This window comes from Rhamphochromis sp. 'chilingali' (assembly GCF_963969265.1).
Source record: "Rhamphochromis sp. 'chilingali' genome assembly, chromosome: 17".
NCBI lineage: Eukaryota > Metazoa > Chordata > Actinopteri > Cichliformes > Cichlidae > Rhamphochromis > Rhamphochromis sp. 'chilingali'.
This window is the reverse complement of record NC_137944.1, coordinates 15,161,118-15,181,567: the sequence shown is the minus strand read 5'-3', so window position 1 is coordinate 15,181,567 and position 20,450 is coordinate 15,161,118. Positions and strand designations below refer to the sequence as shown.

Here is a 20,450-nt window from a genome sequence, read left to right as displayed (position 1 = left end):
AGACAATCCCCCTCACAACTTTCCTTTGGCAACATCTGAATGAATCTTTATTAGTGTACAGTGCTTCATGAAACGTACAGTCATGCAGGCAGATTATCAGCTAATTACAGTTTAATGAATGATTTGATGTATCCCCCACATGCTGCTGCAATAATCAAATATGATCCTTTTTTGGATGACATTCATTTTTTCCCATCTCTTCCATCTGAGTTATTTGGACATTCATTTCTAAAAGGCCTCACTTTGGCTTGGATATTTACAGCATTGGTTAAAGCGGTCTGTCGTGCACTAAAAAAACACATTTACATGCAATATGACAGCATTGCACTTCATCAATATACTGCATTTTTTTTGTAATATATTGCACAGGAATAAACACACTTACACACCCCTGATTTGTATACTACAGTACATATATCTCTATATCTTTTTCATATTAAAAAGTGCTTTATAACACAGATTATTTCTGCATTAACAGTCAGCAAGTCATACACAACTATTTCGTATGATACAAACATGAAATCATTAAAATGTTTCCCAACAGTTCTAGTGTCCGTAACAGTGCTGCAGCCGATGAAGTGACACTAGCAAAGAGCTGTTTTCTGAGGTCAATTAGAGATTACACCTCCCGTGACCTTTCGTGGCTCAGAACAGGCACAAGAGCTTCCCTTAACTACTCTTTCTCAGTCTGTCGTTTATTTATTAATTAATAAATTTTTTTTTTTTTAAAGTGGTGAGACTTCAGTTGAAATCTGAAGTACAATCCCTTTGATCACAATGATCATCAAGAGGATTTGCAAAGATCCACTGAGGCTGTTTTCAAACCTCTGAATTCAGGTGAAGTACTTGCAGCCAGTAGAATCAATGAGGCATGAGTCGGTGCATTTGAGATGCCCAAAGGACCTGCAGGAGACACAAAAACTGGTTTGTAATACGTGCAATTGATGCGCTGCATTGTCTTACAGTTATCGTGAGTGGACTATTTTTGGAAGATAAGCATACTGACTTATTTCTCAAAGCAGACCCACCATTAGATGAGCTCTTATATTCATACAGTAACACTTACTATACTTACAAAAACTCTCTCTCTGTATTTGTTTGTATCTTTGTCTGCAAACTCCTCCTATACCAACAGAGGCTTGTTTTACAAAGCAGGATTTTGGCTTATCCTTAACTTCAGGGTTAACCCTGTGTTTTGTTTAGGTGGTTCAAAATTAATCTTTTGGCTTTTGTCCTTTTTAAAGCAGCGCTGCATTTAGTGAATCCACATCAGACAATCTGGGTATGTTGAACTTTCTTCGCTGTAGACGACCCAGGAGCTGAGCAACTGAACTTGTCACACATGTGTATTTTAGGCCGCTGAAGGTTCTTAACTATATAAGAAATTATGATGCCATCATAGTCCATAAAAAGGAGTTAAAAACATGTTAAAAAACAAAAAATCTGCATGTGAGCATCTTTATGGCTCACTAATAACATTTTATGTTTTATATTTTTTAAAGTCAGGACTCACAGAAATCCTGGCCTAAATAAAGTACGGCACTGAAAACCCCAAACTGTGCTTTTGCTATGATATAGAAATGAGATATACTGTGTTACGTCACGGGTTTGAGCATATACCAGCTGTGTACAACTTGGACAGTCTATTGCAGGGCTAACAGAGAGAGGCAGGCAACTGTTCACAATCACATTCACACCCAGGGCCAATTTAGAATTGCCAGTTAACCTAATCCGTGCATGTCTCTGGACTGTGGGACGACCCAGAGTAGCTGCAGAGAACATGCAAACTCCATGTAGAAAGGCCCGGCCAGCGGACTGTTTCAAACTGTGCTGCTCACAAAACATGTTTAAATTTCACTACGTCACCCTAACACTGATTACTACACTGCAAGAAGACAAAAGATGATGCAGTAACTAGCTCACTAGTTGCTAACACAGTACAAAATCTGAGATTGAAAACTGAAATCAACGTGAATGTGTGCCAAAAACGTCAGTTTCTCAAATGGCCATGTGAAAATGGCTCCAAATAGTCCGTCCTCACAGAGTCCCATATTAGAAATGCAGTTTTTGACACTTTAATGGATTCATCTTGAGTTATCTGGTCTCTGGAGCAAGTCTAAATGAATGGACTCTACATTTGTGTTCTGAGAGCTGTCTGTGAACATACCCAGGGAGATAAGACTTGCAGGTCTGGTAACCAAAGTCTTTTCCATCGCACTCCTCTATTCCTTCGTGCCTGTAGCCATCTCCACAGTAGGCCCACTTACAGTCTGTCACAAGGGAAAGGAGGTGAGAGGCAGCAGGAGGCAGAGGAGGGTAGGGAGAGAGAAGACATTACTAATTTCTTTGGCACTGCAGTCTGCTTCAGTGATGCCAATACAGCATTTTCTTGCTAATTTAATTGAACAGAAGCAGAGAGTAGGGAGAGGATGGCAGCAGAAAAAAGAGGGGGGTTGAGATTAATGAAAGATCAAGGAAAGGTCTCACAGTGCTTACTAGCTTTCATCCTATGCCATGTGGGATCAGACTCTGTGGTGTACTGGAGTTATGCTCTGCAGGGTACCTCATCAGCAGCAAAACCAATCTACTTTACAGTTGGAGACTCTTTTTTTTTTTTTAATTTAGACAAATGAAAAGCAGTTTCAGCTAAATTCACATAAGCTGGATATTTGTAAGAGATAAAGAAACATAAGCAAAATGGGACATCTTGCATTATATGAGATTTCAACCTCTACAGGCTATTTCTGCAGGTGTGCAAGTTAACAAAGCAAACACGGAACTCACTGAGGCAAGAATCTGTGACAATCTGGTTTCCATCATCACACTCCTCTCCGTGCTGGGCTTGCACCTTTCCATCTCCACACACGCCAACTCTGTCTGGGACTTTCTCAGTAGACTGGTATGGCTGGAAGGGCTAGAAAAATTGAAAGAACAAGCTCCAACTTCCTCTGAGTCTAGTGGTTTGCATGTAAGATATCAAAGCATTGAGGCTAAAGTTGCAGTTTATTTTCTGGAAAGCTTTTGTGTACCATCTACAAAAAAACCCCACTTTCTTCTAGCGCTTTCAGCCTCATACCGTTGCCTTCATCAGTACATATAGTCATACAGTTGACTTGCTGCTGCTCAGTGCTGCAAATGCTTTGAAATTACCTGTATGGGCTTCCATCCATCTTTGTCTTTAAAATAAAGCATCCTCTGATCCTTCCTGAATGCTATTGCATTCTCTTGTTGTAGATGGTCCATCTCCTCCTCACTGTTTACCACAAATATCTTGTGGTGAATATGAAACACACACACACACACACACACACACACACACACACACACACACACACACACACACACACACACACACACACACACACACTGATCAGTGAAAGCATGCCAATTTAAATACTCAATAACAGTATTGTGACAGGATGTGGTTTTACCGCTGTGACTTTATTTCCACTCCGCCGCTGTGTGTAACTTCCAAAAGGAGCATTATTTGGTCCGAGAGCACCTTCACAATTACAGTGACCCGGTGGACCAGGAAGACCCTTATCCCCCTTTTCCCCTACTAGATAGAGACCTATAAGAAACACATAGTTTACAAAAATAAACTTGGATAACACACAAGCAGCCAGTGGGATACTGCTTCTGATTGGGTCATGTCTGTGAGCTACTATACCTGATGCAGGAGGACCAGGTGGCCCAGGGTGGCCAGTAGGACCTGGAGGTCCGGGAGGGCCCATCAATCCAGTGGCCCCAGTCTGGCCCTTCATACCCTGTGCAAATTATAAAATACCAGAAAGTAGATTACAAAGCAAATATGCAAAAAAAAAAAAAGTGCTAATCAATGGGAACAGCATCAGTGAGTGTGTGTGTGAGGTAAAAGACCCCACTTCACTGGCTATATTTTCCAAAACTGTTTTAAGAACGTTTCTTTTTTTCACCTGTTTGCCTCTCTTCCCCGGACGCCCAGTCGGTCCTCTCTTCCCTGATGTTCCTGGCTCTCCCTTTGGTCCTTTTTCGCCCTTTGAGAGAAGCAAAATTGAGGAATAACTGGATAAAAAGCAAATCTTTCATCTTCTTAAGTCTTTAATTACTCTTACCTTCTGTCCAAGCATCCCAGGCAAACCAATTGAACCCTGTTCAGAGACAGAATGGGAGCTTGTTGTGAGAACACTGACTTTATCATAACATGTATATGAAATACTTAACAGTAATTTATTTGGACTCTGAAACAGCCATACCAAGAAAAAGGTCTGAAATCATTTGAATTTTAAATTTAAAAAAAAGGGAGTGTATCAAACCTTATCGCCTTTTAGGCCTACTGGTCCAGGATCGCCTCGAGCTCCCTTATAAAAAAGAATTGGGGCGAGGGGAGAAAGAGAAAATGTGGATATGACACTTTTTTAGTAAGAGCAGTTAGTTAGAGGATGTGACACAGAACTTGCCTTCTCCCCTTTGTAACCACGTAAACCCTGAAAAGACAGAGTAAGAGACAAGAGTACATCAGAGAGAGAAAGCTTAATAAGAATCAAACAGGTAGTCCTGTAAACATGCCACTAACCTTTATTCCAGGTGGTCCCCTCAGTCCTGGTAATCCCATGAGTCCGGGGTCCCCTTTCTCACCCTGAGAAAAAATACAACTAGATGTATTTCAGGTGTCAGGAGTAAAAAACAAAATGCACCCAAAAATGTGTCTGTGCCTGGAGGAAGAGTCATGACACTTACCTTGGGCCCCTGTGGGCCAGGCCATCCTGGAATTCCTTGTTTGCCTGGCAGGCCTGGAGCTCCAGTACGACCCTACAAAAACATCAATACCAGTAACAGTTTCTCTGCCCGCTTCAGTAAAAGTGATGTGAACACAAAAAGCTGCTCGTCTACTCTAAAACTGCACGAAGAATTTTGCTGCAAACTCATTTAGAGTCCGACCTCCAACTCAGACTCCGCTCTAGAAGCACTGCAAATTACTGGACGGGAATGAAAGCCTAATCAATCTGGGTTCTGGGCAAAAGAGCCAAACATGATAGACAACAGCCGAACATCTCCGTGACACCCGGACAAGCATTGCAGAGCTGCTGCCATGCTAAGCAATGTGCTTTCATTTAACTGCCTTTCATTAAAACCGCAGCCTGTAGAGACTCTACGGACCTGCTGTGTGTGTGTGTGTGTGTATGTGTGTGGAGTGATTTATCACGAAGAGCAAAGGCACTTAGAGTGATTAAAGTAGAGAAGTAGAGTGCTGGAGAGGCTGGATCAGCAGGACTAGAGTTTGGTACGAGAGCTACTGGAGCAAGGCCAAGGAAAAAGAAATACGGAGAGAGGAAGCCGGAGCAGAGGAGAAAAAAGGAACAGCAAGGTGAGGGGACAACGGGATCAAAGTTTGCTGCAGGACGAGCATCTTCTGGGACTAATGCAGCGGAACCCATTTAGCAGCTGCAGAGGATATTCTGAGCACATCAATAGACAAATCACATCACAGAGCTCCAGGATGCATCCAGGGGGGAGAATAGAGGCAGACAGTGGGGAAAATCCTGATCCCATTACACCAAGGACAAGATGACGAGATGGACCGGAGAGAGTTGAGGAGCACAAGATGTGCAGGAGAGGATGAGCAGCTCACCTTTAACCCTGGACGTCCAATTTCTCCCTGGAGGAGGACAAATGGAGGGGCAGGAGATGGGGTGCTCGTTAGAGCAGAGAAGAGCACAAGGACACACACAAACACAAATGCTTTTACAGAAAACTGCATTAGAGACATAATTCACTCACCCCCACCCCTCAAACAAAACCCTCAAAACACACACACACACACACACACACACACACACACACACACACACACACACACACACACACACACACACACACACACACACACACACACACACACACACACACACACACACCTTCTCTCCCTTTGGTCCTCTTATGCCGGGCAATCCACTATGACCCTGAAAAATGTCACCAGATTTATATAAATCTCACATATCCCATAATGAGCATGGTACATTTGTAGAAAAATCAATACTAAAAAGGTTTGCGCTTGTTTAACAATATGTCCATCTGCTGTCTAAGAATGGTTTTGCTGTCAGGTGGATGCTCTGTGGCTAAATCGGGCTGAATTGCTTTTAGAGAATGATTTTGTGCAGCAGCTTATTTATTTATTTATTTATTTAGAAGTAAAGCCTTACCTCTGGGCCAGTCGGACCTGGAGGTCCCGGAGGTCCAGGCGGACATCCTGGTATCACAGGCTTTGGTTTTATCTGCACCTCCCCTCCGAAAACACTCGGCTCCAACAGGCTGTTGCTGTCCTTCATTCGATCAGTAAACACACAATCAGAGAGAAAGTTCTTTTTAAGTCAGTGGCCTACATCGGGCAGGTAGGGGAGGCTGTATAGAAACAGGTGTGTTTGTGAAGACGTACAGGGCTGACCCTCTTCCAAAGCTGAGGCGGAGGAGGGAAGAGTGGTGGTGGAGGAGGTGACATGAGACAACAGGGGTCAAACCTCATCGGCTCAGCCAGGAACCTGAAGCCTGAGAGGAAAAAAGAGAGCAGTGCGCATCAAATGGAGTGGAACATGCACACACACACACACACACACACACACACACACACACGCAAAGCTGGACTTACCTGAGCGGGCTGAGAGGATGGCGTCCATATAGGAGTGATGAGATGAGGCCCACGCAGGAGACAGAAGGATGAGAAAGGTAACTGCAATATTCTCCAGGTCCATGCTGCTGGATTACTTTTCCTAAAACGCACACAGGGCAGCCGATTATACACACAGTACACTCTATTTCTGTTCCCTGAGCTTACTGCAGTAGTTGGCACCTGTCACTTTTCCTTATTCCCTCTTGAGGGTGTCACTATTTCATCACTTCAGTCCACTAAAGCCTCTCTCTCTCTCTCTCCTTATAGCATCATAAACTTGTTGCAGCTCCACACTGCAGCAGATTTAAACACCGCTGTAATTCCAGCCATGCACCACCACTACCACCATCACCTACCCACCCTCTGTGCCAGAATTAGACAGAGGGGAGGCCACTGCTTGTCAACAATAGTAAGATTCATTCACACAAACCATTTTAACACGCTCACACTGCATGCGGTCAATGCAGGTCAATAACAGGAGGGAGAGAGAGAAAGAGGGTGGCTTTGCATAAAGATGTTGATAAAGGCTCACGTGTCACTCCATATCACATCGTCACTGGCGCTCACTTCTTCTTCTCGCAGCCTATTGATTAAACAGTACATGCTGTCGAAACGACACCACAGCCCTAAACCACTAATAAATGTCATCCCGTGGATTTCATTTGCGCGATCTCTTTACCTTCAGCTCGAAATTGCGCCGCACTTGTTGTAGACACGCCGTCCGGCGCTCCTTTCGTCTAAATGAGATGCGCGCTGTGCAGTCCCGAGTACTGTGGCTCCTCTGACATTTGTGTAGCCAATCTGGAGAGCTAATAAATCCGATCCACTTATCGACCCGCTTCTTCACCGCCGGTCAATAACAACACAATTGCAGCTCAGAGGACCGTTTGTTTTTTCTCTTGGCGCTCCTCAGAGCCCATCAGAGAGAGAAGCCACTGAGTGGAGCAGACACGGCGGTGTGCTGTTCAGCTCCCAGCGGGCGTGGATCGCGGGACCATTTACTGTTGTGTCATCTGGATCGGGTTCAGGACAGCTGGCCGCATAACGCAATTTAAGTTTGCGCGTGCCTGCACTGGCCTGGCACGTTCTGCGTCCTCAGTGGTGAGCTCTTTATTGGAGTAATGGCGCCCTCTGCTGGATACCTTTGTCCGTTTAATAAAATAAAATAAAATAAAATAAAGTTTCACTAACAGCTGATTGATCGAGCCTATTGGTGATAATTGTTTGTAACGTGGATTTTATCTTTATCTTTTTTACCAATTAACACTTTGGTTGTCCGATTAAATTGCACTATTTTGTATATAAAGATGAAAAATAAGACGCAATGCTGCTTCGGATACTGCAGGAAATATGTTATGTGTTAATAAAAACTTTTATTTGGATGTTTTTTTTATTTGGATGCCAGACACGAGTAAGCAACTCGTGTCTGGCTGCACTTCATCCACCCTGCCAGATGTGAAAGCAAGCTCAAAGATTACAAAGGAAAATAGACAGCTAGACAAATAGGGCCTGGTGCAAGACACTTTACCAGACTTGCAATCTGTTAGAGCAGGTGCCTGTCTAGTAAGTGGTGGAGCGGGTGGCCAAGATTTTCCATAATGGATAGCAGATAGTTCAATGATCTCCTCACCACCACATCTTCAAAAGTGTCCAATTTGCAGTCAATCACAGAGCCAGCCTTTGTGATTAGTATATTCAGTCATTTGGTGTCACTACACTGTAAAAAAAAAAAAAAAAAAAAAGTCAAATTTACGGTAAAATACCGGCAGCTGTGGTTGCCAGGAATATACCGTGTAAAAAATGTGGAATCTGTAAAAGACAATACGGTATACTGGTTTTGTAACCCTAATTTCTAAGGTAGACAACGTATTATTTTACCAAAATCATGATAGAAAAAAACAAATATATTTGTCAATTATACAGCAATTTAATGTAAAAAATGCAACTTTCCATAGCTTTTTACGGATATTTGCAGTAAAAAAAAAAAAAGTTATATAATAATATTTACAGTAATTTGTTGTTAATTTAACAGTAATAGGATAGACCCTACTATTGTAAATAACTGTAAAAATAACAGAAATATGTTAAATCTTATTAAAACCTTTGACAGTAAAAAACACAGTGAAATCGTATAACAAATTACAGCATTTTATTTTGACCAGATACATTTTACGGTAAATTCCTGGCAACCACAGCTGCCGGTATTTTACCGCTAAAAATACAGTACAATATGAGGAACATAAATGGTTTACCGTACATTTTACATTTGCAACTGCTAAATATAGAAAAATCTAAAGATGCTCATATACAACCAAGGTAGAGAATATTACTGATAAACAATGAGAAAATTTGACATACCATTTGAAAACAGACTAAACATATCATTTTCTCTATTCCTACAAAACAGCATAGATCTTGAGAATACAGCATGTGTCCATATATATGGCTGGTAATCCATGGAGGAATGAATAAACATGAAACAAAATATTACCTGCCCCTGACCTATCAACAGTAATGAGTCACTGGGTCCTGCCTTGGTGAAGGAAAGGACTCAGTGGACTTTCTAATGCGCATGGTGTCGAAAATACAAGCTCTGCAGGAGTACTTCAATGTCCATCAGGAGTTCACTTTGGACTGGCAGGATCCCCTCTGCAGCAAAAAAATGGACAAAGTTTGATCAGTGCTTGAGCAAAATGCACAGAAATGAACAAAACGTGCTGCCAAAAACAGATCTAATGATAAATGATTTCTTAAGTGTAAAATATACAGTTCTTAAAGGATAGCTATTGTCAAAATGCAACATGGGCTGGTTTTTTTTTTTTTTTAACTGTAAACGAGACAAACATATCTAAAAGCATAATTACGTTTTTGAGATTGACCGTGATTTTGTTTTGTGGTCAATAGCCAGTGAATGGGAATACTAGGGGGCCGGGGCATAAATTTGAGCGCATCAAAATCGATACAGGGAAAAAAAAAAAAAAAAAAAAAAAACAGCCCAGTTTGCATTTTGGCAATAGTTATCCTTTAAATCTACTTTTGTAAAAGTGATACACAGACAACGCAGCCCTAATCACAATCATAATTTGTTGGAAAATGTATTTAAGTTTCGTATTGATTTATCATAGAACTTGAAGTTAATGGCTGAATGCATGGTGATGAGACCTATCATTCAATCTACATTTTATAGCATATGAAACTGCTCACCTGGACATGAACCTGAGCTCGGCTGATTAAAATTAGTGTCTCCTGTCCATCTTTCTTTAGCAAAACTTGAATAATACCACTGCTTACCTCTCATTGAATCTTTGGGTGCAGACTTAATTGAAGAGCCTCGTATAAACAGGCAGGGTGTGATGTTTAGGGAAACCAAAGAATACAGGCGCCATCATTTCTGCCAGAAGACTCATGGGGTGCAACGAAGCTTTCATTGTGGACTGGCTAGATACCTTCTGCATTCAGAAAGAAAACAAGAAGGGCATACACCATAAACAATAATAACTGACAAAAATAATGAGACAAGAAATTAAAGTAACAAAATAAGTGCAAATCAAGTTTCCCTGTGTTGCAGTGTAGCTGAATGTTTTTCAACAATTTGATTTACGGTAAAACACATACCAAATATTTCCAGCCAAGGTTTGTTTCAATCTTCAGCATGTTTTTCCTGCCATTGTCTTGAAACTGTTCCATCTGTCCCTCTCATTTGATGCTGTTTACAAAAACAAAACAGCAACATTGTAAAGGGAAAAAGGAAAATGAATTTAATGGAGAAAAAAGATTATGACCTGAAATCTCACCATTTCCTGAGAGTCACAGGTCCTTTGAGTATCCTTATGGTTTCTGCTCAAATTCATTGTCTGAAAAGGGCAGGAACAAAACAAACCTTTTTAATCATAATAAAGACAAAATTAGATTTAGAGACAGACAACAAAGAAATGTGTAAAATATCTTGTTGAATCTGTTTACTTTACTAACCTTGAAAGAGACTCTTGGGTCTTAGCTGTGCCACCACCCTTAAACCTTAAAACACATGCATCAGAAAACCACTGCAACAAAATTTCAGATGTCCTCCACTGACATTTTTATTGTCTTGAACATATTTTGACCTCCACACACTTGCTGCTAGTCAAATATATTGCTTTAAACAAATAAAGGCAAAACAAGCATCTAAAGCTTGTCCTGGCATTATGAAAAGAAAAAAGCCAAAACTGCTTAAGCTCTACACTTAAAGTCAACTAACAAATGTATATTAACCATTGTCAGGAAAACATGAATTTGAACAAGCACATAAGCTTGTGACATCACTTTTGCAGAAACGTACAGCTACAAAATGCTATAATAACAGTTAAAGTCAAGTAATGTGTGTAACAGACAGTGCTGTTTAAATTTCAATGTTAACAGTTCAGTGCAACACTTAACTTGTTTGCTAATTAGGGCAATACAAAATTCAAATAGTTTAAACTCTGTTGTATAGAATATAGAACATCTCTGAAACCTCAAAAGTAGAGTTCTCAGTAACAATCCCTAGTTAGAGGGATTGTTTAAAGATATATGGTCAAAACCTCTGAAAAGCATGCCTGTGATAACAGAAATCAGGTAAGAGCACAATACTCAATATCAGCTGGGATAACTGAAAACATAAACAACACAGTAGTTCCCAGTCAAGGTACAGTTAAGCTGACTGTACCGATCTGTTCAAAATGTCTCTAAACGGTCTCTCGCCACTCGTGATCAGAGAGATCGGCGATGAGGGTGAGTACTCTTGGGTTCACATGCAGTGTCTTCTTCTTAGTTTTTTCAACTTTTGTTCCCTTCTCTGGGTTAATGTTGAAGAAACACCTTGATAAACACAATAATCCATAATAAAACACTATACAATGAAGAAAATAAAAAAAAAGAAAAAGGGAAAGGCAAGGGAAAAGTAAAAGAATTACCTCTGAAGAAATTCAAGTGTGGAGCCAAGTTCCAGGGGATAGTGGATGTTCAGGCAGTAGTAGCTACCAATCATCAGACAGATTGCAGAGATGAAGTCAGTTATTTGGTCATTTACAACTTTGTGGTCAATGCTGAGCATGAACAGTCTCGATGCAAAGCAGGAGGATCCTTGGAATGAAATACAAGTGTAAAAGAATTAACTGTAAAACCCCCTTTACCATTCAAATGTGTCTTAAAATAGTGAAAGTGCAGACATTTAATATAGCGTATCCTTGCATTAGCTTAGGTTCTGTGCACACTGTACTAATTTTCAACTCACCACAAACAATGACACATGGTGTCACAGGCAGGCTTTCCACTTGGACTTCTTTTGCCAGACATGTTTCATCAACATAGTGGAAGAGGGTCTCCTCTTTTTCATCAAAATAGGAGAGGAGGAGGAGCATCATATCTTTCACGTCTTCTGAGCAGCCCTTCAGCTGTCCCCTCTGCATTCGAAGCTTTATGACAGCCTCCAAGACACGCTTGCTCTTGTCTGCACAAGTGGTTTTCAGAAAGTCCAGAACCTGTTTTCCCTTCTTTTCCAGACTGGTGAGGAAAGTCTCTTTCAGCGGTACCCCAGTAAGTTCTTCAAAATGGACTGTCATTCCAATCGCCTGAAACAAAAAAGGCCACTCTTCTTTGAGGGTTTGCATGTCTGCTCCGGTGTTTATTGCTTTGCGCTGAGAGTAGTAGGTGCATTTCATTAGAGTTTTTACTTCTTCATGACTGAAGCTTGTCTGTTCACTGAGAATCTTCATACGTTCCTTCTTCTCCTGCTGGGTTTCCAGTGTCTCACTGACTGGCAAAAACTTCATGTCCCACTTTATGCAGCCATATGTGTCTTGAACAGATGCTCGCTTTCAGGTGTCACTTCATCGGTGTCATCTGATCCTCCCTGTTTGCGCTTCTGTAACACTGGTGAAGTAGACCTCTTCACATTTTCAATTCGTGCCTGAATCTGTTTTACCAAAGAGTGGTACCCCTGTCCTACCACATCCCCCTCTATGACATCCTGCAGTGACTTGGGATACAACGCAACCAGTTTTTTTGCAATTTCAGTCGAGGCTCTTCTACTTGGAGAGGCACAGGCTTTCATCATCTCCTTCACAATGATGCGGATCATCTCCCTCCGCAATTGAGGCTTTGGTCTTTTCTCTCTCTGAAGACACTGGATCAAGTCTTCTGGAAAATCTTCACTTGGAATTCTAAAGTTATCTACCCAGTCTAGAGAATATATTGGACTGGGTGAGGGGGAGGCAGAAAATGAGGAGCAAGAAGATGGAGACGATATGCTGGCCTGGCTTGAAATTTCCATATTTGGTGCTGTAAAACAATATCACAAACAATAGATTAATTGTACTTTTTGGACCTTGGCCAAAGCATAATAGAAAAAACAGAAAGCCCTTCATGGCTATTGTGCAATGAAATCATAATACTTACTGGTTTGTTTCCAGGCAGCCAGCAGTTTTCTTGCCTGAACTGGTCTCAGGACAGAGTTCAGATCAGTCTCACTGATGAACTGCAAGTCCTCAGATGTCTCCACTCCTAATGATTGTAGTGCCTCCACTACAATTTCAAGGATTGAGGCAGACAGGTCCGGCAGCACCTTAGTAATGGAACTCCTTATGCTGTCCCCCATTTCCGAGATGTCTGATAAAAGAATGTGAATAAAGGTCAATTTACACCAAGTTGGTACCTTTGGTCTTAAAACATGAAGCTGATCTTGCTTGATACTACACTTTTATACAGTGTTACGTAAATACCAAACTAACAGCACCATTATTGTGACAGCACACTGTGTTTCAATGGAACCATTTGGTACCCATACTTCATGTAAGATGTTAATGGATAGAAATCAATTAAGTCAATGATGTTCACACACTGCATCTTTTCTTTTTCCTTTCTCACTGAGTGCAGATGATACTGAGAATGGTATTCTGTCACATGCACCGACACCAGAAAATAAACACTGTCATTCTTAATCAAAATGAGAACTACTTCACCAAACTCAACAGAGTCAGAGCCCCCTGTGACAAGGAAGTGTCCTTTCTTGTACTGTGTTCCCTTGTACATCATTTCTACTGTGACCTTTGTATTGGTTTCAGTAAAGTCAAACATTTGAACTGCTTCTTGAATGGCTTTACTGTACAGCACTGAGTAAAATGGAGAACCGTCTTTGACCTTCAAGACAGACTGACACAATGACCCTGCTGCAAGATAGGCTTGAAACATCTGATGTCTTTCAGAGAGTGTATGGCAGAGGTTTTTGAAATTTTTCAGATTTCTGGCACACCTCTTGAAATAACTGTGCTTACTTTCAAAGCGCATTGTCCATAATCTTATCAGTGGGCCAAATTTCAGAATCAGTGCTGGGTAATGGCGTAGAAAATGGTGTTTTGGTCTCAGGTTGCATTCTGGGAACAGAGCTTTTCTTGACTCTAAATATTCTTGAATAAGAATATCAAGATATGCTACCTGAGCCACTGAAATTTTCTGAGCACACACCATGTCTACAATATCGTTCAGCTGCAGAGTTAAGTTCCACACATCATCTGTGGGGTCTGTCACTGTGTCACCAACTATGAGAGGCAGCAATCGGAGGAAGTTCCAGTTCTGTATAGCCTGTCCTGAGAGTTTAGCTGCTTGAGGACTGACCTCAGATGGCTTTGTAGAAGCATCAGAGGCATGGTAACTAAACTGTTTGATGCGTCGGTTCAGAGTGGAGTAAGTGAACCATGCTTTTTTCTTTATGAAGTATTTCAGATACAGTGCCACATCATAAGCCAAAACTCCCTCAAAGATATCATGACCTAGACATGGTGGCAAGCCTGGCATACAAACGTTGAAGTATTTCAGTGAATTGAACACTGACCTGAACTTCACTCCTTCGACGTCTGGTGTATTGTCAATCTGGAGGCGATCAACAGCAGAGTTGTAGTTCTCTTTGGTACGTTCTGGTCCACACAGATTTGGGTCAGCACCCTGAAATTCAGATTTCGTTATCAGGCAGTACCTGTAGAAGTACTTTGAAGAACTAAAGTTTTCAGTGAAGCCACCAATACAGTGAGAACCCAGATTATCACCAGCAATGCAAAACAAAGTTCCTTTGACTCTAGTTTCATCTGATGCAACAATCCCACTGTCCTCCAATTCTTTCAAGTCTGCCAGTAATTCAGAGAACACATTAGCATGACCAAACTCTTTAAAATCTTTCTCCCTGCACAGTAAGACAAGAGACATGTGATCTGTGTCTGAGCGTACATGAAGTGGCAAGTTTGCCACTGATGCATATACAGCTAATACCTTGTGTTTTGTCCTTGCAGAGCCTAAAGGGTTAGCGACTTCAAAGGCATCCTGGTAGAGTACTAGCTTGAGACATGATGGGTTTTGACCAAAAAAATCATTTGATTTAAACAGCTTACTATCACTTAAGTCACACAGAACATCAACAGGAGGCTCAGTAGAGGGCTCTTCTGATTTCTGCCACAGATCAGACTCTAGCAGACATCTCAAAGTCTCTCTTAAAGGCACATAATAGGCAAACCTATCTTTTCTGTTTTCATCTCTCCCTAAAAATATTTTCTTTGGTTCCACATAGTTGAAGGCTTTTTTAAAGATCTGAGCTCTGGAGTGCACTGTCCTCAATGGCCCGGTATGACATGCAGAAAAAAGATCATAGCTTTTGACAGACTCGCAGACTTTGTTGATGTCCTCCTCTGATAATGATGTGTCATCTTTTAACAGTGATGCAAGTTTACCCAAACTGTATGTCTGTCCCAACTCATGTATGTTCTGCATTTCCTCCACAATGTTCTGTATGGTTGAAGCAGGCAGTAGAAACTGACCCTGCAATTTTAAGTAGAATAGTGAAACGTTTCTCAGAAAAAGATCACAGAATTCAGGGGGCATTTCCATATTATCTTCATCTGTAATAGACTGTGCAGCAGGCTCGGAAATCAAGGGTACAAAGTCATCTGATGTGGTTGGAACAGATGATGATTGACATGCAGACTCTCTATATAAATCACCAATGCTGCTGTCTGAAAACTCTGTGTTTACGTGACATGTGAGCAGTAAAAGATGATTTAACTCTAAAGGTATTTGTGCATCCTCTTACTGGACAAGTGACCACGTGTCCTTCCACAATATAGCTCTTCAGATGAGCTATTAACTCTTTAGAGTTCTGACACTGACGTTCACACATCGCCATTGCACATGTAAACGAAGAAACCACCGCCACACCAGTGACATGGGTGGGGGCAGAGTGTCTTCGGTAAAAATGAGCCTTAAACGCGCCATACCTGGTGTATGTCTGCTTGCAGCCTGCTTCAATACACCGAAAGAAACTACGTGGCTCATTCCGATGCAGTTTACAATGAAGCACGTAGCCCCTTGATGACTGAACTACCTTACCACAGAAATTACACATTAACATAACTCCAAGTACTTTGGTAATTCCTCCCTAGCGAATTAAGCACGCCAAATACAGAAACTAATCCAGAGCAATGCTTCCCTCGCGACAGTAATGCTAACTCAACTCACAAATGCTAACTAAATTCACAACCTCACTCATAAAAAAACGAACTGCTAAAATTATCTATAAACGCTGGGCTGGTGGATTTTTATAACAGAGATAACTTGAAGTTGCATGTACTCACCTCACCTCGAACTAATTGTAAGCTGCCAGGATGTCTACAAATTCCGAAGATGCTGTGGTCCAAGCAGCAATAAATGGCGCTAATATACGAGTTCAAAACTGTGTCCGTTAGCGAAGCCAACTTGAGTCTCCTGCATGAAAAAAAGAGCGGTTGGCACACAGCTCAGCAGCGCGCCGCGCTATTGGTCATTTTCAGGTGACGTTATCCCGCAATGTAACGTCGCTCTTTGTTTCTTTAGGAGGAGGTTCGAATTTGATCAGAAGTCACGTCTGCAGACCGCTGCAGCCACGTCTTGCCTTGCTTCCCCTTTTTTTTGGTGAAATGGTTCGCTCATACTGCACAATGTTGCTACCAGATTTTTTTTTCTCTGCAATTCGAACGTAAAACGTCTGTACACAGTTTACCAGCAGTTTAGCTACCAATCAACAGCGATCACACAAACTCAAAATTTAAGGTGGACCCACTTAAGGTGGTCTGATAATATGGCGTGAAACACAACAACATATAGTTGTTTTAAAATAATAATTAAAAAAGATTATTGAAATCAATTTTATTCACAACCATGAACTTTATTTTTAACATCTTCTTTTGCTGTTGATTTTTTTTATCAGAAGGTTAACAATGATATACTGCAGGCCTAACTTTTAATCTGTATATCAGTATCTGAATTTTAAAATAAAAAAATACTATCAGTTTTATTGTCTTTCACTGCTGATATTTGCTTCTTCTTTTTTTTTTTTTTTGTTAATGGTATGTACTGGTTGTTTTATTACGGTGGACCCTATTTTTTAACATCTTGCTTCTGTAAAAATGAATGTTTTTGTTTGCTTAAAAATCTACAGCTTTATACTGTGAATTCCAATGTGCACAACCCCAAAAGATGTAGTTTTACTCAAATAATACCGTAAAATCTAAGTTTTTCAGACATTTTCAACATTACAATATGTAATTGTAAAATGTATGCATATTTATTTGTTTTCACAGAAAATATTTATAATTTCAACATTTTATTACAGTAAAAAACAAAGTTTTATCCAGTCTCACAATTAACGGTTATTCAATCTATTTAATACAGTAAAAGGAAGTTTTTGGTTTTACGCTCCATTACCGTTGGAATTTGACGGTGTTTTGATGTATATTTTACTGACTTTTTTTACAGTGTAGCTCTGATGCTGCTCCCCCAGTAAGGTACACCGTACTCACCACAACTAACTGATAAAAAATCTCTCATTTTTTGCTGCACCCAGTGAAGTATGTAAACTTCCTTAGGAATAGATCCTGATCATCCATTGCCTGTGGGGGTGGTTGTCTGATCCACATAGTTTGGGAGGAGAAAGGAGAAAAGGGCAAAATCACTGATAGTAATCAGGATGTGCAGTGATAATGAGCAGTGTGTGATGGAGGAGCCAGCAGAGGACTGCTGGAGGATAGACACCTGCTGGACAAACTTAACTCATTTGCTCTCTCCGCTCACTTTTATCTGTCTGTAATCTTAAACCCAGAGGATTCAGGATAGCTGTTGGCTGTTGGTGCAAAGTAATTTGTCCTTCAAAACTATATGCTCTATGAATATATTATTAGTGTCTCAATCTAAAATTTTGTCTGCTAGAATCCTAGTGCTGTGTGGTGAAGCCAAACATATTAAAAACAAAGCAGTGCTTCAAGAAAATAAATGGCAACCTTAAAAAATCACACCAGCTGTGTTTTTATGCAAAAATTTAATATAAGATTAACTAAACACTACAAGGTCAAAGTCAATGGTGTTTGGCAAATGTAAAATAGCATGCTAACTCAGTATAAAGAATGAGGCCTGTTAAAGTAATCTAAGCACTTTACATTGTTCCTTATTCTCTTATCTTTTTAAAAATACAACAGCAATCTATTTGTTGACCATACTATCCATAAAAAACACAGAACAGAAACAAAAACAGAAATGAATTCAGTGAAAGTAAAGAGCAGCACTGTAACGATCGAAGTCTGTAACACCCAGTGGTTTGAAAAGATGATTAAAAACCTCTTACACAAAGCCTGCCCAAATTGATACATCTAAACAGAAAACACTTATGTGTTAACAGAAAACAAAGTTCTAACAATGTTCCACACAAGCATCGATCAGCAGTAGTTTATGCGCCTCATAAGCTTCTTTTAAATAGTCTATAATATCCTTTCTCTCTTTTTTCTTTCTGATGCCACTGAAGATCATCTTGGTGCCTGGAATGTACTTTTTTGGATTTTCTGTGTCTTCATCCCATACAATATCTAAAAAAGAAAACACAATAATTAAATTAATTCTTTGAGATTAAAATCGGTGAATCGGAGAAGAATGCTGGCTACTGTGCTACCTGTTCAGGCCTGCTGCTCTGGCCATCAGGTATGGGAAACATATCCTTTCTTAATATTATAGCAGAAATATACACACTACTGAGCACTCCAAGGGAAAACTCCCATAAATTCCAGTACAGAAGAATTAAAATGCAGATTACAATTCACATTCAAAGCTCTACTGAAATTTATAAGATTATGAAGGTTTGTTCTGTCAGGATGTTGAATATGAAGACGATGAAGACTGCGGAGGAGATTTGTGGATGTAGTGAGGACATGCAGGGGGATGGCATAAAAGAAAAATGATGCTGAGGGATAGAATGAGATGGAGGCAGATGATTCACTGTAGTGACCCCTAAAGGGAGCAGCTGAAGATGAAGAAATAGTTCTTAGAGGATAGATTGATTATGATTGACTTTTTCACAGAAGAAGCTAGCACTGGCTTATTCACTCCGCTTTAATTTTCCACCAATCTGATTTGCATCTTTTCACATAGAAAAGACTCAGACACAAAGCTTCACAAAGCTGAGATGCATGGAGATCAATCAATCTGTCAGTCTAACCAAGGTGAGTTCTGCACAGCAATGGTACCTGTATCAATGTTGGCCTGTGTATAGGAGTAGCCAGGTGCTTGCCCTGTCTGCCTTCCAAACAGTCCCCACAGGTTGGGCCCCACCTTGTGGCTCTCCCCCTTTCCCACTGTGCGGCACTGGGAGCATTTCTGCACAAACACTTTCTTTCCTTTCTTGACATCCCCCATTACCAGTGGCTGGGAGGAGACACAAGCGAAGTGTGCAACCTGGAATGAGTCACACCCAAACTAGTAACATATGAAGCGAGTGGAAATATACTACACAAATATTTACATGTAACAGTAGCCCAGAGTCAAAAAAATCACTCACCAACTTCCAGGCTGTTAATGCACAAGTTATGAAATGTGGAACAAGATGTTCTGGGAACAAAAACATGTAAAAAAACAAAAAAACAAAACAAAAAAAAGAAGTTTAAAAGAAAAAAAAAACTAAAATAGTTATTTAACAGGAAGATTGACTCGCTTTTGCTAAAAAGTCAAAGTGAGAAAAGATTTATGCCATCATTTATCCTCCAAAAAGACACATAAAAAACAAATAAATGAACAGTTAATAAACAAAAGGGAAAACTTGCAGATATTGGACTGTGGCTGAAATACCTCTGGACAGAAGTTCAGTGTTTAGCTTCAGCTTCAGCGTTGCGCCGGATAGTTTGAAGCTCAGAAAGTAAGATCTCAAATTTATAATGGGGGTGGTTGACTATGCAGTGGTTCAGTAGGACATTCATTCAGTACAATGATTGGCCACTAGAGGGAGACCAAACACAACCAAGGTGGTCACATTTTCCCTCAGTCTGGAGTAACAAAATCAGTATCACTATTTTCAGAATCATTCCAGTGAATCAAGAAAGGTGTGAATGAATTTTTAACCGGTGGATGACATAAAGAGTTTTATCTAACAAAGTGATAGTGCCCGCAGTACAGGATGCACAGTACTAAGGAAACAGTGGGAGTGTGTGAGTTTTCTGTGTGCTTAATGTTTTATGTGTTAACTTCCCTGCTTTACTCTGTAATACTAACAGTAATGCAATTGTCTGCTCGAACTTAAGAAATTACATTAATTGAATAAAGATTTTAAAGAAACACAACTGCCTTGCTTTAATGTGGACTTCCTTCCCTATAAGCCTTCTGTTTTGTAAGATAACTCTTTAAAGTGTTAGATAGACTTACAAAGTATAAATTTTCCTTTTGATAAACACCTCTATGAAATCTATTTTTACAGTGATCCCCACTTGCAGTTTGAAGGTTCATCTGCAGGTTA

At 40.4% G+C, this 20,450-nt stretch overlaps 3 protein-coding genes and 1 long non-coding RNA gene across 6 annotated transcripts; all 4 read right to left on the bottom strand.

The window, feature by feature from the left end:
• Nucleotides 1-45: 45 nt before the first annotated feature.
• LOC308384347 (uncharacterized protein) lies at nucleotides 46-7,651 on the bottom strand. The gene is made up of 18 exons (XM_080862848.1): nucleotides 7,326-7,651; nucleotides 6,626-6,746; nucleotides 6,416-6,525; nucleotides 6,183-6,302; nucleotides 5,898-5,942; nucleotides 5,612-5,638; nucleotides 4,720-4,791; nucleotides 4,556-4,618; nucleotides 4,440-4,466; nucleotides 4,296-4,340; nucleotides 4,095-4,130; nucleotides 3,936-4,016; nucleotides 3,671-3,767; nucleotides 3,432-3,571; nucleotides 3,151-3,270; nucleotides 2,785-2,914; nucleotides 2,168-2,270; nucleotides 46-903 (listed from the first exon to the last, which is right to left on the bottom strand). Exons 2-18 carry the CDS (start codon nucleotides 6,726-6,728, stop codon nucleotides 834-836), a joined length of 1,389 nt encoding a protein of 462 aa, XP_080718974.1. The 5' UTR covers nucleotides 6,729-6,746; nucleotides 7,326-7,651; the 3' UTR covers nucleotides 46-833.
• A 795-nt stretch (nucleotides 7,652-8,446) lies between these two features.
• On the bottom strand, nucleotides 8,447-12,071 carry LOC308384165 (uncharacterized protein). Of its 3 annotated transcripts, XM_080862553.1 has the most exons (7): nucleotides 11,898-12,071; nucleotides 11,578-11,746; nucleotides 10,619-10,663; nucleotides 10,441-10,500; nucleotides 10,262-10,352; nucleotides 9,938-10,095; nucleotides 8,447-9,295 (listed from the first exon to the last, which is right to left on the bottom strand). In XM_080862553.1, the coding sequence occupies exons 1-4, from the start codon at nucleotides 12,025-12,027 to the stop codon at nucleotides 10,494-10,496; spliced, it is 351 nt and encodes a 116-aa protein (XP_080718679.1). In that variant the 5' UTR covers nucleotides 12,028-12,071; the 3' UTR covers nucleotides 8,447-9,295; nucleotides 9,938-10,095; nucleotides 10,262-10,352; nucleotides 10,441-10,493. The 3 variants fall into 3 exon arrangements, 2 of the variants coding, with proteins under 2 accessions (XP_080718679.1, XP_080718678.1); XR_013969281.1 differs by having other exon boundaries at nucleotides 10,262-10,500; nucleotides 10,619-11,482; XM_080862552.1 differs by having other exon boundaries at nucleotides 10,262-10,500.
• Nucleotides 12,072-12,766: 695 nt separating this feature from the next.
• On the bottom strand, nucleotides 12,767-16,409 carry LOC308384753. The gene is made up of 4 exons (XR_013969390.1): nucleotides 16,279-16,409; nucleotides 14,493-14,602; nucleotides 13,061-13,270; nucleotides 12,767-12,943 (listed from the first exon to the last, which is right to left on the bottom strand). It is a non-coding gene; the product is annotated as an uncharacterized lncRNA (long non-coding RNA).
• Nucleotides 16,410-18,148: 1,739 nt separating this feature from the next.
• LOC308384900 (cytochrome c iso-1/iso-2-like) lies at nucleotides 18,149-19,534 on the bottom strand. Its single transcript, XM_080863536.1, has 2 exons — nucleotides 19,192-19,534; nucleotides 18,149-18,537 (listed from the first exon to the last, which is right to left on the bottom strand). Exons 1-2 carry the CDS (start codon nucleotides 19,358-19,360, stop codon nucleotides 18,365-18,367), a joined length of 342 nt encoding a protein of 113 aa, XP_080719662.1. The 5' UTR covers nucleotides 19,361-19,534; the 3' UTR covers nucleotides 18,149-18,364.
• Between the last annotated feature and the right edge of the window lie 916 nt (nucleotides 19,535-20,450).